The following is a 13,688-nucleotide window of genomic DNA, read 5'->3' as shown; positions in this document are numbered from 1 at the left end:
CTCCTGAGACTTTGTCTTATTTTGCTGTGATTCGGTGAAACTTGTGTTGTCATATTTTCATTTTCCAGTGTGAGTGGGATGCGGTTTCATGAGGATATATCACTTTAACTAGAGATCAATAGTCTGTAAAATATTAATGTTTACCTTTTATCCATAAACTTTAACATCCTTTGAAATACTCAGTATAGTAATATAGTAGCTGTCCATCTTCACTAAAATATATTTTGTGATGGTATGATTTATAGTTGTACATAATAAACTTCCAAAAGTACAGAAAGTGCTGTATGTACAAAACAAAGTTCCTGCTGTTGAATTTACAATCAAATTTTATCTTAAAGCAAATAATATAAGAACATTAAACTTTCAAAGCAGCAATAAAATTCCAAGTAATAGTAGCCTTATGTAAACCTGTGATTGATAAAAATAAGATAGAGATTTATGAAAATCACAAAAATTTACCAGTCTCAAACACTTCATAAGAGGAGTGATAGTCAGAACACTGGTTAGACTTTCTGACTCTGGATGCATGATGGGCTCACTCTGTAACTTTTAATCACAAAAAATGTTAAATAGAATTTGTAAGTTTATCAAATTATTTCAATTAACATCTTTCCCATAAATTGCTCCCAGATATTACAGTCATGTACAAAAAACCTTATCACTCTGTGGGTTGGGCAAAGAGCAAAGGTAGCTTCATTTTGGAGTGAAACCAGAGATAGAACAGCACGTAGTCTTCTGAAGGGAGCAATATTTGTATACACTTCATTTTAATAAAAGATAGACATAGTTTAGTGTGTTAATATTCACAAACATGTCTGCTGCTTTGGAAATCACTGGCTTTCTGCTGAGCTTATGTGGGTGGCTAATTGAGGGTGCCACTTTATCGAATAGTTACTGGAAAATCTCCACCATACATGGGAACGTAATTACAACTTCTAGCTTGTTTGAAAACCTGTGGAAAAGCTGTGCAGAAGATAGCACTGGAGTCTTCAACTGCAGAAAATTTGATTCTGTGTTGGCACTGCCTGGTACGTCTCTATTTTTGAGCAATATTTTTTATGTAATAGAAGAATTTGTTGGAAAGAAGTAATGTCAGTTATAAAAAATTTAACCCTATATCCTGTCTAGTAGTAATGGAAGGTAAAGGTGTGATGAATTGGGACTATGTCTGTAAAATTTATGAATTTTGTGTGAGATTATTAACCCTATGTGTCTGTATCAGGCTGTAAACTTCTGAATGTTCAGCCTTTGCCTCCTCTGTTGTCCGTTTGGCCTTGTCTACACTGCCACTTTACAGCGCTGTAACTTTCTCGCTCAGGGGTCTGAAAAAACTCTCCCCTGAGCGCTGCAAGTTTCAGCGCTGTAAAGTGGCAGTGTAGACAGTGCACGAGCTACTCCCCTCATGGGGGTGGGTTTTTTACACCGCTGGGAGAGACAAAAGACTGGTGGTTCCTGTCCAGAGTAACTGAGTTAGCAAGGGGAAAGTCACCTTGGCAACAGAGTCATCTGCAGGGTTTGTGCTCATTTGGTGAAGCTGACAAAGATGTCACCTGATACAGGGAACTGAAGGTTTTAAAAAGACAGAGGCTGGTCTGCCCGGGGGGGGGCAATTTTCTTCAGTCCATGAGGGAGAGACCATTCACTATATAATAGTATGCATGAGGCAGGGACACCCTGCCTGCCTTCTGGGACCCAGATGGTTCCCCAAGGACTCACAAAGGAAGGGTGAGCTAGAAAGTGAGGGACATAGTAGTTTCAGGTGTTTATTATTTTGTATGATCTGTACTCTGTGCTTTACATGATTAAGTATAAAAGAGAATAAAGGTGTTAGACTGTGGTGTGTGTGTGTGTGTTCGTGTTCGTTCGTTCTTTACAGCTGTTGCATGCTCCTGAGAGAGTTAAACTGTAAACCAGAAGTGGAGTTCTGTTTAAGTAACTGGGGTATTCAGCGGTCAGTGCTGGTCATGGGGCATAGGGCAGGTGGGCTGAAGACCCCCATTTTTTGAGAAGGGGTACGACTCAGAATCAGTGCCTAGGAAATGTGCCAGAAAAGCCAGGAGAGGAACTAATGCTGCAGTCTGCTGAGGCTCTGGAAGCTTCATACCCTAGGGGATCTAGAGCACAGAGGCTTGGATTCTCCTTACATCAGTCCTAGTGAGTGAGCAGCAGGGGGTGTTCACTGGGAACTGTGACAAAAGGTAAAAATAGATATTTTTGGTCAATAACGGCTTCTCAGACTATTGCACTAAAATAGCTGATAAAGCAGCAGAATGTGTCAAACAAAGCACATTAGAAAAAGCTATAAAAATAATATATATCAACTCACTTAATCAGGCAGTGATTCTTTTAATAGGCATTTTAAATATAATGTAATCTGCTTTCTGACATCCTGTGGAAAGATAACTGGATATTGTACCATTTCTAGCCTTAATGAGTGTCTTTACAGTGTGTGTTTATTTTTTTCAGAGAGATATTTTATAGGCATAGTCTTAATATTTGACTTCAGTATACTGCATTGGGAGTTTTTTAATATAAGTAGGTATGAAATAGCATTTATGGCAAACTGCATATTCAGACTAATACATTGTGTTCTGAGAGAAATGAAAAAAGCTATTAAATATTATTTAAATTAATCTATGTATTAGAAGTAGAGGATTCTTTTCTGATTGGATTTGGTTTTAAACTTCAGAAATCTGAATTGCCGTGTATCTGAGTTAAATATGTAAATCTTCAACAAAATCTTTCTTTGGATTGTTCTAAAGTTTTAATTATGTAGTGACAATATTCATTATATTGTAAACTGTAGGCATAAATCATGTAGATTTATGCACTCTAAATCTAAAGGCTTCTATACATGGAGTTATTCTGGAATAAGATTGCTTTTTTTCTGGTTTATCTTCCAAAGTGGATTAAGTTAATTTGGAAAAAGGCAGTCTTGTTCTGGAATACGAGTGTCTGCACATGGAGTTATTCCACAGTAGCTATTCCACTTTAAATTCACACTCTACTTTAAACCAGAATAAATTTAATGTGTAAACAAGCCCTAAAACATACATTCTAATTTAGAAAAGATTTTAATTACATTTTAAGAACTTAAGTTACAGTACACTAAAGGTAAAAGGTAACTGCTCCTGCTAGTGGAGATTTATAATTTCCTTAAACTATTTTTCTCTCACAAGCAGTTTTAAAATGGTTTGTGTAGTTTTCTTTGTATTACTTTAGACTGAGAAGAACATAAAATGTGGTGTGAATAAACTTCTTGCATTCTGCAATAACAGTTAGGATAATATCCGCCTGTTTTCTGTCTGCAGGCTGCTTATTTGAGCATGGATTGTGTTAGGATATAAATCTGCCACTGGACTGGGCCTCATCATTTAGAGCTTCTGGCTCCACATAGCATCTTATTAGTAATTATTTATACGGCACTATAAATTTACACAGTGGTGATACCAGTGGGAATTTTTTTAGAATTCCCTACTCAGTAACACAGGACTGTGTCACTGATAAGAAGGTAAGAAAGCCTTTTGGAAGATGTGGCTTTAAAGAAACTCAGAGGAGGCAGACAAGAATATTAGGAGTGAGGATGCAAAGGCAAAAGTGGGAGGAAAGAAAGGGAACCGAAAGAGGATTTGGAGGAGGATGAGAGCATAGTAGGGAGTGGGAGTGGGGGACGGGGTCTAAGGGAGAAATGAGAGCAGACATATAGGAAATTTATAGGTAGGGCTGGTGAGAACTTGAATCTTAAATTTGATGCAGTAAGAGGAAGTGAATGAATATATTCAGAGGGTGGCTCTGTGGTTAGACCAGCGGGAAGGGAATGTTTCTTAAGCAGAAGTATGTTGGATATCCTGGGGGCTGTAGAGTTTGCAATATTTGAGACAAGAAAAGAGATGAAGATAGTAAGGAAAAAGTGGATTTTCTTATAACAGAGGAAAAAAGCAATAGAACTTGGAGACACTGGATTTATGGAAGAAGAGAAGAGTCAAAGATGAGAGTTTCAAGCCTGGGAGACAGGAAGGATAGTGGAGTTGTTATGGTGACAGATCAGGAGGGTGGAGAAAAATGGTTTGGAAGAAATAAGTAGCTCAGTTCTGGAGATTAAGAGAGCAGCAGGACATCCAGAGGATTCCTGAGGGAGCTGGAAGCATAAGATCGCACAGATGAGGGTCAGTGTTCAGCTCCAATGTAGAGGTTATTCAGGAATCATCTGTACAGAAATGTAGCTGAAACAATGAAAATGAATGAGATCAGAGGTAGAAAGGAAGGGCATCTTTGGTGATGGGCTGTTAGAGCATGGTTTTAAAGAGAAGCAGGAGGAATCTCTTGAAGGTTTCTGCATTGGCAGCCCTAGCTGGTTAGAGTGCCCTCTGATATCAGATTTAGCTCCCTTTAAATCAGGTTTAAAACCTTTTTTTAGATCAGTAGGACTTCACTTAGTATATTAATTTTGATTTAACTTTTACATTTTCATCTATTGTATAAGATGCCTTGAGCTTCTTTGGACACCTAATACAATTATTTTTGAAGTATGAAACTTTAGAAGTAAAGGAGTGTTATACAGGGTTTGGGGACTGTTCAGGAAACAAAAACTGATAGTGGAGATAAGATATCACCCAGTCAGGTGCCTAAAAGTTATGACAGCCAAAGTTTATGTGAGCAACTGTAAATGGGCAATTCACAGCATAGTAGATGAAATAGTCAGTATTGAGAACAAACTAAACTTAACAATCTGACCACAGTTGATGCATATATAGAGGGCAGGATATGGCCCAGAATCTGTATTTGTATAATACAGATACAGTCAAAGATACCTAGATCCCTTTAACACAGATAAGTGGTTTGATTGAATATCTTATTTTAGGCACTGCTAATTCAGAGTGTGGTGCATAAGAGATCAACTATATTAAAAAGAAAAGGAGTACTTGTGGCACCTTAGAGACTAACAAATTTATTTGAGCATAAGCTTTCGTGAGATACAGCTCACTGCATCCAATGAAGTGATCTGTAGCTCATGAAAGCTTATGCTCAAATAAATTTGTTAGTCTCTAAGGTGCCACAAGTACTCCTTTTCATTTTGTGGATATAACACGGCTGCTACTCTGAAACCTGCAACTATATTAAATTATTTATGTATTTAGCACGTGTTACAGCTGATAGATCAAGCTTTTGTCACTAAGCAGTTAATCAGCTGCCAATTTCTATTTGTATTGGCACTTTAAACTCTAGTTTTATTATTCTTGAGTTAAGATTCAGTGTCTCTGCTTCAGATTAGAGAGGTTAATCAAGGCTTCACATAAGGAATATATTTATGGAAATATAATGCAGTAGAACCTCAGAGTTATGAACACCTCGGGAATGGAGGTTGTTCTTTCAAAAGTTTACAGCTGAACATTGACTTAATACAGCTTTGAAACTTTACTATGTAGAGGAAAAATGCTGCTCTCTCTTTATTTTTTTAGTAGTTTATGTTTAACAGAGTACTGTACTGTATTTGCTTTTTTTTTTTTTTTTTTGGTCTCTCCTGCTGCCTAATTGCGTACTTCTGGTTTCAAATGAGGCGTGTGATTGATTGGTCAGTTTGTAACTCTGGTGTTCATAATTCTGAGGTGCTATTGTAGATACTTTGTATCCCATCATTGCATCAAAGGAGGAGATTGAAATAGGTAAAGAATGAACGATGTCCTGGAAAAAGAAAACTGAACAAAGAAAATAGAAAAACAAACTGAAGAGCAGATTGACGAAAAACAAGAAAGGTGAGATGGTGGGTCCAAGAGATAAGCTACTGGACAAAATAAGTGCAGAGAGAGAATCTAAGAAGGCAAACATCAAACAGTTTTGCATGGAAAGAAGATGAGCTGCTCAACAAAAGGCCTAAGGATGCAGAAACTTGTTTTGCAGTATCTAAAAGGAGGATTCCAGGACCTCAAATTGGGTGATGAAGCCCCAGAAGGTGAAACTGACCAGCTTGCTTTCTTCAGCCACCTCCTACAATTAATCTATTTTTGATATTCAGATTCACATTCTTTGGGATCTTGTATGTGAAAGCACTTTGGACTAAAACAGAAATTGTATTTAATATGTTTTTGGCAAAATAAATTGAGATTCAGCTATCGCCATTGACCATTTATTTACATACTGATCATCAGGCCTTAAAACAAGACAGGAATTAAATTGCCCTTTTTGGTGTTAAAGTATAAAGAATACAATTCATACACAGAGGATGCATAAGCGTTAACCTACTGGGCTTCCTTTTATGAGTCTTAAATTTTAAAAACAGGTTTGGCTTGAAGGTTCAAATATTTGAACAAGACTGACTGGAAAACAACACAAATTTTAATCACTATTATGTGCTCTATACACAACCTCAAAGTGGTTCACTCTGAATGTTCTGTCCACCATATATATTATCTAATCTTAAACATAAGTAACATATTTTCATCTAGAGTCATCATGATGTAATGGTTAGAGTGGGGGACTGGGAATCAGGTAGTCACGGAGTATCTGTGCCTCAGTTTTCCTGTTTATCAAATGGGAATAATAATTAGCTTTCTCAAGGTCTTTGACAGATGCCATTTATGTGCAAATTGTTGCTACTTTCTCCAAAGCTGGAAGTGGAAAAACTACAGCCAAGCAAATGTTAAGCAATAACTAGGATATTGAACGGACGTCAGAAGGTCAGAGACTAAATATAAATTAAGTTGAAAAACAATAAAACTATTGTGTAATGGAACATTGGCAATGAAACAGATTTAGGTGGTGGAATTAGCTCTGTGCCATCTTTGATGTAGAATCATGTGCTGCAATTACTATTGATGTAAATTAGCTTAGTTTGTAACCTGATAAAAAATAAAAAAGTAAAATTGAGAGTAACCCCTCCTGTTATGGAATTAACTCTAGCAGCTCCATAGTTAAGGTTGTTTAGATTATTATAATGTGATAAGGGGTGTAGTAGTAAATCCCTTTGTCAGAAAATGTAATCATTAAACTTTACATCAGTTACCCTAAAGGTATGATTTAATCCTCTGGTAAATTACAAGTAATCCTGTTTAATACTTTAGGAGTTTGAAAGAACTAAATCTTAACATTCTTTGAGCATTGTCCATATGGATCCCTATCTTTAGTGATGCACAGTTCCGTGTCATGCAACCCTAAACTTTCCAGAAAGGTGTGTCTGTTCAGGCTGTGCACTCACCCTTCTTACAAGCCCAAATAGCTTATACAATGAACATCTGATAAATGCATAGGAGAATTTAAACATGAAGATCTAGATTTCCAAGGTCTCCTCTAAATTAGTACCTACTCTTTTTCACACACCATTTTTAATGGACACAAAAACTTACATTTGGCTTTACAACAAGCAATGGTTCATATAGTTCTGGTGATCAGATAACCAACTCACTCATTTGGGTGTAATTTTTCAGGTTAGCAAAAATCTCTATTAGGTGTTATTGAAACTGTTAACCCCATCACTACTAGTTAATCCAGTTCAGCATTAAAGTTTGCCACCTCATTAATTTCTATACTGCATAAACATTCTGACTTTTAGATGCTTCTGCAAACCAAATATCTACACTTTGTAAGCTTCACTCATCACTAATTCTGATAATTATTTGATGTTTTCTTTGATGAACATATACTTTCAAAATGGAATTTTGTTAAATTACTTGTGCAGGAACTGATTTTTTTTGTCCCGCTTTTCTAATGCAGCTTACATACAAGCATGTCGTGCTCTGATGATCATTTCCATCGTCTTGGGTCTCTTGGCTACTGTGCTGTCATTGTTTGGTTTAAAGTGCACACAAGTTGGGATGAGTAATGAAAATACAAAAGTAAAGATTTCTGTAACGGGGGGAGTGATCTTCATTTTAGCAGGTAAGATACCATCATTGTGCATTGAGACTGAACTTAGGACACTCAATACTGAAAGCTCAATACTGCTTTCATGATTAGCAAACTAAGTGAAAAGTACATCTATTTTCATAATTTAAAGCTATAGAACTATTTAAAGGTTTATTTAAGTATGTGCATTTTGAATTTTTCTCCATAGGACTCTCATCTATGGTGGCTGTTTCTTGGTATGCTGCAAGGATTACTGCTCAATTTTTTGACCCACTGTATGGTGGAACCAAGTAAGTTAATGGACCTGGTGTATCAAATTGCTGAATATTTTTAAGATGGCATCAGTAATTTCAGTGGGCAGTTTCCTGTAAGGGTTTTCCAGGACCCCGTAGTCTGTACTGGTCAAGTTATCCCATCCTGCTTAAAGAAAAATGTATCAACAACTGAGTCTTTGAAATCCTCTTTCCCACTAGATGGAGGAATTATTGCCAGGTGGAAGGATTGGGCCATGACCTCACTTTCAAGGAGTCAAGGAACATGCAAGCCATACGAGCCTCAAATTCTCAATCATGGTGCATTGGCACAGAGTGTATGTCCCTCTGTTCTATTGCCAGGCTCTCCTGTCATTGATGTGCCATTGCATCAGCTGTCTGTGACCCTTTTGGGGCTCTTAGAATGCAGAACCAAAGTTAATGTGACATGGAGCATTTACCAGCAAGAAATCCTCCAGATCCACAGGTGTGCTTGCTCCAAAATGGCTTTTCTTTGTTCGATCCATCATGCTCCCTGAAATTCAGAGCCTCTCCTATGTGGCCAGAGATTTTTGAGGGAAGGTGGAACACACAGAATAGGTGGTGCTGTGCAAAGGACTTGGCTTTATTAATAATTATTTGTATTACCATAGCACCTAGGAGTCCTAGTCAGGGAACAGGACCTCATTATGCTAGGTGGTATACAAACTCGGAACATAAATACAGTCCCTTCCCCAGAGAGCTTACAATCTAAGTAGAATGGATACAGCTTAAACTGCATTTTGAACATCTTGGAAGCCTATTCATAGAATAGCAGTAACAGCTTTGGAGGATATGACAATGATGGACATTTTGGTATCCTGGCTTCCTGTCTAGAGAATAACGGTGTAATGATATGTTCCCTCAGACTAAATGGAGTTTGGTTAAGAGTGTCTTAAAAATAGCCACCACCAAATTTGAGTATGAACATATTATATAATAGAGTGACTTCTGCCCACTCCAGGATCCTTTTCTCTGAATGTAATATAAATTCCAAAGAAAGAACTTGAAGGTAATATATTACCTTTTCAGAATAACATTAACAGTTTAAAATTGAGAAGCATCCAGGAAAAATTCCAGGACCTCTTACCTTTGCTCCATATCCCCACCCTTCCTCTGTCTCTAGGCTTAAAAACTTACTTGTTGAGTATGGCAATAATCCATATTCATCTTTCCAGGCTATACTGTATACAGAACTATCTTCACTATCTATTGGGAAATGTTAAAGTGGATAAAGGGCAGATCTTTGGGATTTACACTTTGCAATGGGCAGGGTCCAAATTTGTCAGCTTGTAGTACAGAGCCGATGGTGGATGTCTCAGCCAGCTGCCTTGGTGACTCAACTGAAAGAAAGGGGAGGGCATTTGGAAGCAGGCTAGTGCATGCTTCCTGAGACATTAGGAATCTAGCAAGCATGGCCTTTATGCTGCTGGTCCTCTGAGCTTTGGGAACCTTTTAGAAAAGCAATATCTGTTGAAGTTGCATGAATGCCTCCTTGTAGCACTGGCTATTTGGAGCTGCAGCTGAAGCTGTAAGAAGGTGTGCTGTACCTGACAACCTCTGTTCTTTCATTTCTTGGCTAGCTGTGGGTATATGTTGTGTTCCTGTCATCCCAATTCAGTTTACTCTATAAATTTCATTACAGTGCTCTCTATTCTTTCTTCCATTTAATTAATAAAGCTGTTACATCAAACAGATCCTAGCAGATACCTATGGGACACCCCTGGCCCCCCTGATCACTTCATTCCCTCCCTCCCACCTCATACTTAGTTCATTGTTTATCATTACCCTTTGTTTATGTACCTTTATGTTTATTACCCTTTCACCAGTTTTCAACACATATTTTTGAGTAGGAGGAAGTCAGGAAACTCATTAGTTTTTCCCATCTTTGAGTTAGCAGCTGGCTCTGTGTAGATATTTTTTTCCAGTTTACTTGTCCAAGACTATGTCTACACAAGAAACGCTTCTGTAGTGCTGAAGTGTAGACCATTACTACAGCAACAGAAGGAGCTCTTCTTTTGCTGTAGTAAATCCACCTCTCTGAGAGGAGGGTAACTAGGTCAATGGAAAAATTCTTCCATCAATCTAGTGCTTTCTACACTGATGCTTAGGCTGACTTAACTGTCTCTCCAGGGTGTGAATTTTTCACATCGTTAGGTTGACCCAGCTACATCATTCAACTTTCTAGTGTAGACCAGCCCCAAGCCTTTCTCCTCTTCAGTGGGCAGCTTTTCAATACATTTTAGTTTGTACTAACTCATAATGAAATTTTCCTCAGCTCCTTTAGCGATCAGCCCTTTCTCCCTAGCTTTACTTTGTCTCATTTGTTCTTGAAGTTGATGATAATGCCAATATTTTGTAGAACTTATCTCTGCTGTTCCTTTTTGAATAGTGTGGATCTCATTTGTACTTTTTATTATGTTTCCTAGAAAACACAAATCTGTCCTCCCTTGGCTTCTATGACTCCATCCTCTCCAGGTTTTTTATTCTACTTCTCTGATTCTTCTGTGTGTCCTTTAGAGCAGGAGGGGCTATGGGATGCTGGCTCCAGGAGGAGGCTGGGGGTTGGGGTGCAGGAGAGAGTTTGGGACGCTGGCTCTGGGAGCGGGCTCAGGCCGGGGGTTGCGGTGTAGCCTCCTGCGGCTCCCGGTCTGTGGCGCAGCGCGGCTGCTGCTAAAGCAGGCTCCCTGCCGGCCCCGGCCCCATGCCACTCCCAGGAGGGGCCAACATGCCCCTGCGGTCCTTGGGGCGGGGGCACATGGCTCTGCGCGCTGCCCCTCTCTGCAAGCATCGCCCCCGCAGCTCCCCTTGGCCGCGGCTCCCCGTTCCCGCCAAGGGAAGCTGTGGGAGCAGTGCCTGCAGGCAGGAGCAGTGCGTGGAGGGAGACCCCTGCTCCCACCCCCCAGGGCCATGGAGGTGGCTAGCGGGGGGCGGGGGCAGAGATCTCCCTCCGCGCACTGCTCCTGCCTGCAAGCACTCCCCCCCGCAGCTCCCCTTGGCCACGCCTTCCCGTTCCCGGCCAAGGGGAGCTGCGGGGGCGATACTTGCAGAGGGGCAGCGCGCGGAGCCACGTGCCCCCGCCCCCCCCAAAGGCGGCGGGGGCACGTTGGCTCCTTCTGGGCGTGGCGTGGGGCCGGGGCAGGCAGGGAGCATGCCTTACCACGCTGCACCGTGGACCAGGAGTCGCTGGAGGTAAGTGCTGCCCGGCGGCAGACCACACCCCAACCCCGAGCCCCCTCCCAGAGCCAGCACCCTGTACCCCCTCCTGCGACCCAACACTCTGCCCCAGCCCAGAGCCCCCTCCCACACCCAAATTCCCTCCCAGAGCCCGCACCCCCTCCTGTACCTCAGGCTCAGCCCAGATCCCCCTCCTACACTGCGAAACCCTCGGCCCCAGCCGAGCGTGCACCCCCTCCCGAACCCCAATCCTCTACCACAGCCAGCTGAAAGTAAGTGAGGGTGGGGGAGAGGGAGCGACGGAGAGAGGGGGGGATGGAGTGGGGTGGGGCATTGGGGAAGGGATGGGGTAGATCCTGGGTTGCCCTTAAATTAAAAAAGTGATCTTGGGCGTAAAAAGGTTGGAGACCGCTGCTTTAGAGGATTCTCTCCCATCCCTTTCTAACATTATGTTGGAGTTCCACTGGGCTCTGTCCTTGGTTCTGTTCTCTTCTCCCCCTACACTTTATCGCTAGGTAATCTGTCTCACAAAACAAATTCAACTACAATCTCTGTGCTGACTACTCACAGAACTATCTGTACTCTGGACCTGTCTCCTTCTGTCCAAACTAAACTCTCAGCTTGTGTCTAGCTGTCAGTTCAAGTTCAACCTGGCTAAAACAGAACTCCTAATTCCCCCCTGAAACTCTTCCCACTGTCTCCTGTTTCATACACTGTAGACAACACCACCATCCTGCCAGTCACTCTCATCTGTAATCTGGGCATCATCTTCAACTTGGATCTCTCTCTAGGTCCTCACATCCTGGCTGTGTCTAAATCTTGCAGATTTTTTCAGCATAAGGCCACTAGGATACAGCCTTTCCTATCCGTCCACATAGTTCAGCTATCATCTTGTGTCCCAATTACTGCAACATTCTTCTCTTTGCCCTTGACGTATGCAATCTTTCCCCATTCCTATCCATTCAGAATGCTGCTGCAAAGATCATTCTCCTTACCCATCACTTTGACATGTCACCTCATTTTTTGCATGGTTCTGACTCATCACTTTCCATGCCTATCCCCAACCTGTCTATCACCTCTCATTCATTATTGAAGGGTCAGCTCCTGATTCCAATCTGCAGCCATAGCTCACTTGTTAAATTTTCAAACAGGCATTTTCGTGCTTTCTCCCATGCTGTCCCTTACCCTTGGGAGAAGCTCCTTGTAAACAGCCACAAAGCTACAGTAGAACCTCAAAGATACAAACACCAGAGTTACGGACTGACCAGTCAACGGGACACCAAGTGAAACCAATCAGGCAGTAGCAGAGACAAAAATTTTTTTTAAAAAAAGCCAATACTGTACTGTGCCTGTATTGCATCTTAGAGATAGGCACATCTGGGGTGCCTGTCCGCACCCCCGTGCACGGGACAGCCACTAACAGCAAGGCGCTGGGGCTGCCAGCCCAAGGCATCTGGAGCCAGCCAGTAGAGCAGGAGCAGCACTGGGATCTGCACTGCTTTCACTCCTTCCCCACTCCCCGGGGAGGGGGACAGCTGTTTTTACACACACACACCCTGCCCTGAGTGGGAAAGCTTGCAAACTCATGCTGGTGCTGAGTATGGAGCTCAGCTGCTGCTGAAACTGGGCCTGGAGTGTCAGCTGCTGGATCTGGAGTCTGAACTGCGCTTTGTTCAGTATTACAAACATTTCAGAGTTATGGACAGCCTCCATTCCTGAGGTGTCCGTAACTCTGAGGTTCCACAGTACTTCATTATCCTCCTTCAACTTCCTCCTTCAACCTCTCCTTTGCCTTGATGCCTACAAAACATGACAGCGGTTAGGCTGCAGGTGTGCCGAGACCACAGCATGTCGTGCTGACCAATATTGTCTCATTGTTTCCTTGTACTCATCTATTTGTCTATATCCATCTGTTGTTTTATATTCTAATTGCAAGCTCTTTAGGGCAGGGACTGTCTTTTTTTCTGTGTTTGTACAACATCTGGCACAGTTGGGCCCTGATCCATGACTGGGATTTCTAGGTACTGCTATCATACAAATAATAACATTAAGCTCTCCATTAAGAAGAAAAGGGTGATGGGTTTGTATCTGGCATTGTGAAAGATTGACTAAACCAGTCATTCTTGACTATTTATTACTGATGTTCAGGGTTAGTCCTCCTTACTGTTACCACTTGCTGGTAATACCAGGTTAGATATGAAAAAGCTGGATGTGAAGAGAACTCCAGTTGACTACATAGAGTTAAGCCCTTCAGGAAATCCACCAGCTGTTATTAGAATATAAGGAGAAGTCTAAGGGTAAAGCAATCTTGGAAAAGCAAAGACTAGACTGGATGAGAATTTGTATTCAGACCTGGTATGAATAGGCAGAAGTTCTTTTGCT

The 13,688-nt window shown here is 41.2% G+C and overlaps 1 protein-coding gene across 1 annotated transcript in view; it reads left to right on the top strand.

The window, feature by feature from the left end:
• The window catches only part of LOC144270478 (claudin-19-like), a 36,235-nt gene that overhangs the window by 20,232 nt on the left and 2,315 nt on the right, over positions 1-13,688 (top strand). The window contains exons 2-3 of the mRNA XM_077826961.1: positions 7,708-7,872; positions 8,048-8,129. Coding sequence (XP_077683087.1) covers positions 7,708-7,872; positions 8,048-8,129 — 247 coding nt within the window. The remainder of the gene's footprint in view (positions 1-7,707; positions 7,873-8,047; positions 8,130-13,688) is intronic.

This window comes from Eretmochelys imbricata, chromosome 9, assembly GCF_965152235.1.
Source record: "Eretmochelys imbricata isolate rEreImb1 chromosome 9, rEreImb1.hap1, whole genome shotgun sequence".
Classification (NCBI taxonomy): domain Eukaryota; kingdom Metazoa; phylum Chordata; order Testudines; family Cheloniidae; genus Eretmochelys; species Eretmochelys imbricata.
The sequence above is the reverse complement of the archived record's forward strand: the minus strand, read 5'-3'. Positions and strand labels throughout refer to the sequence as shown.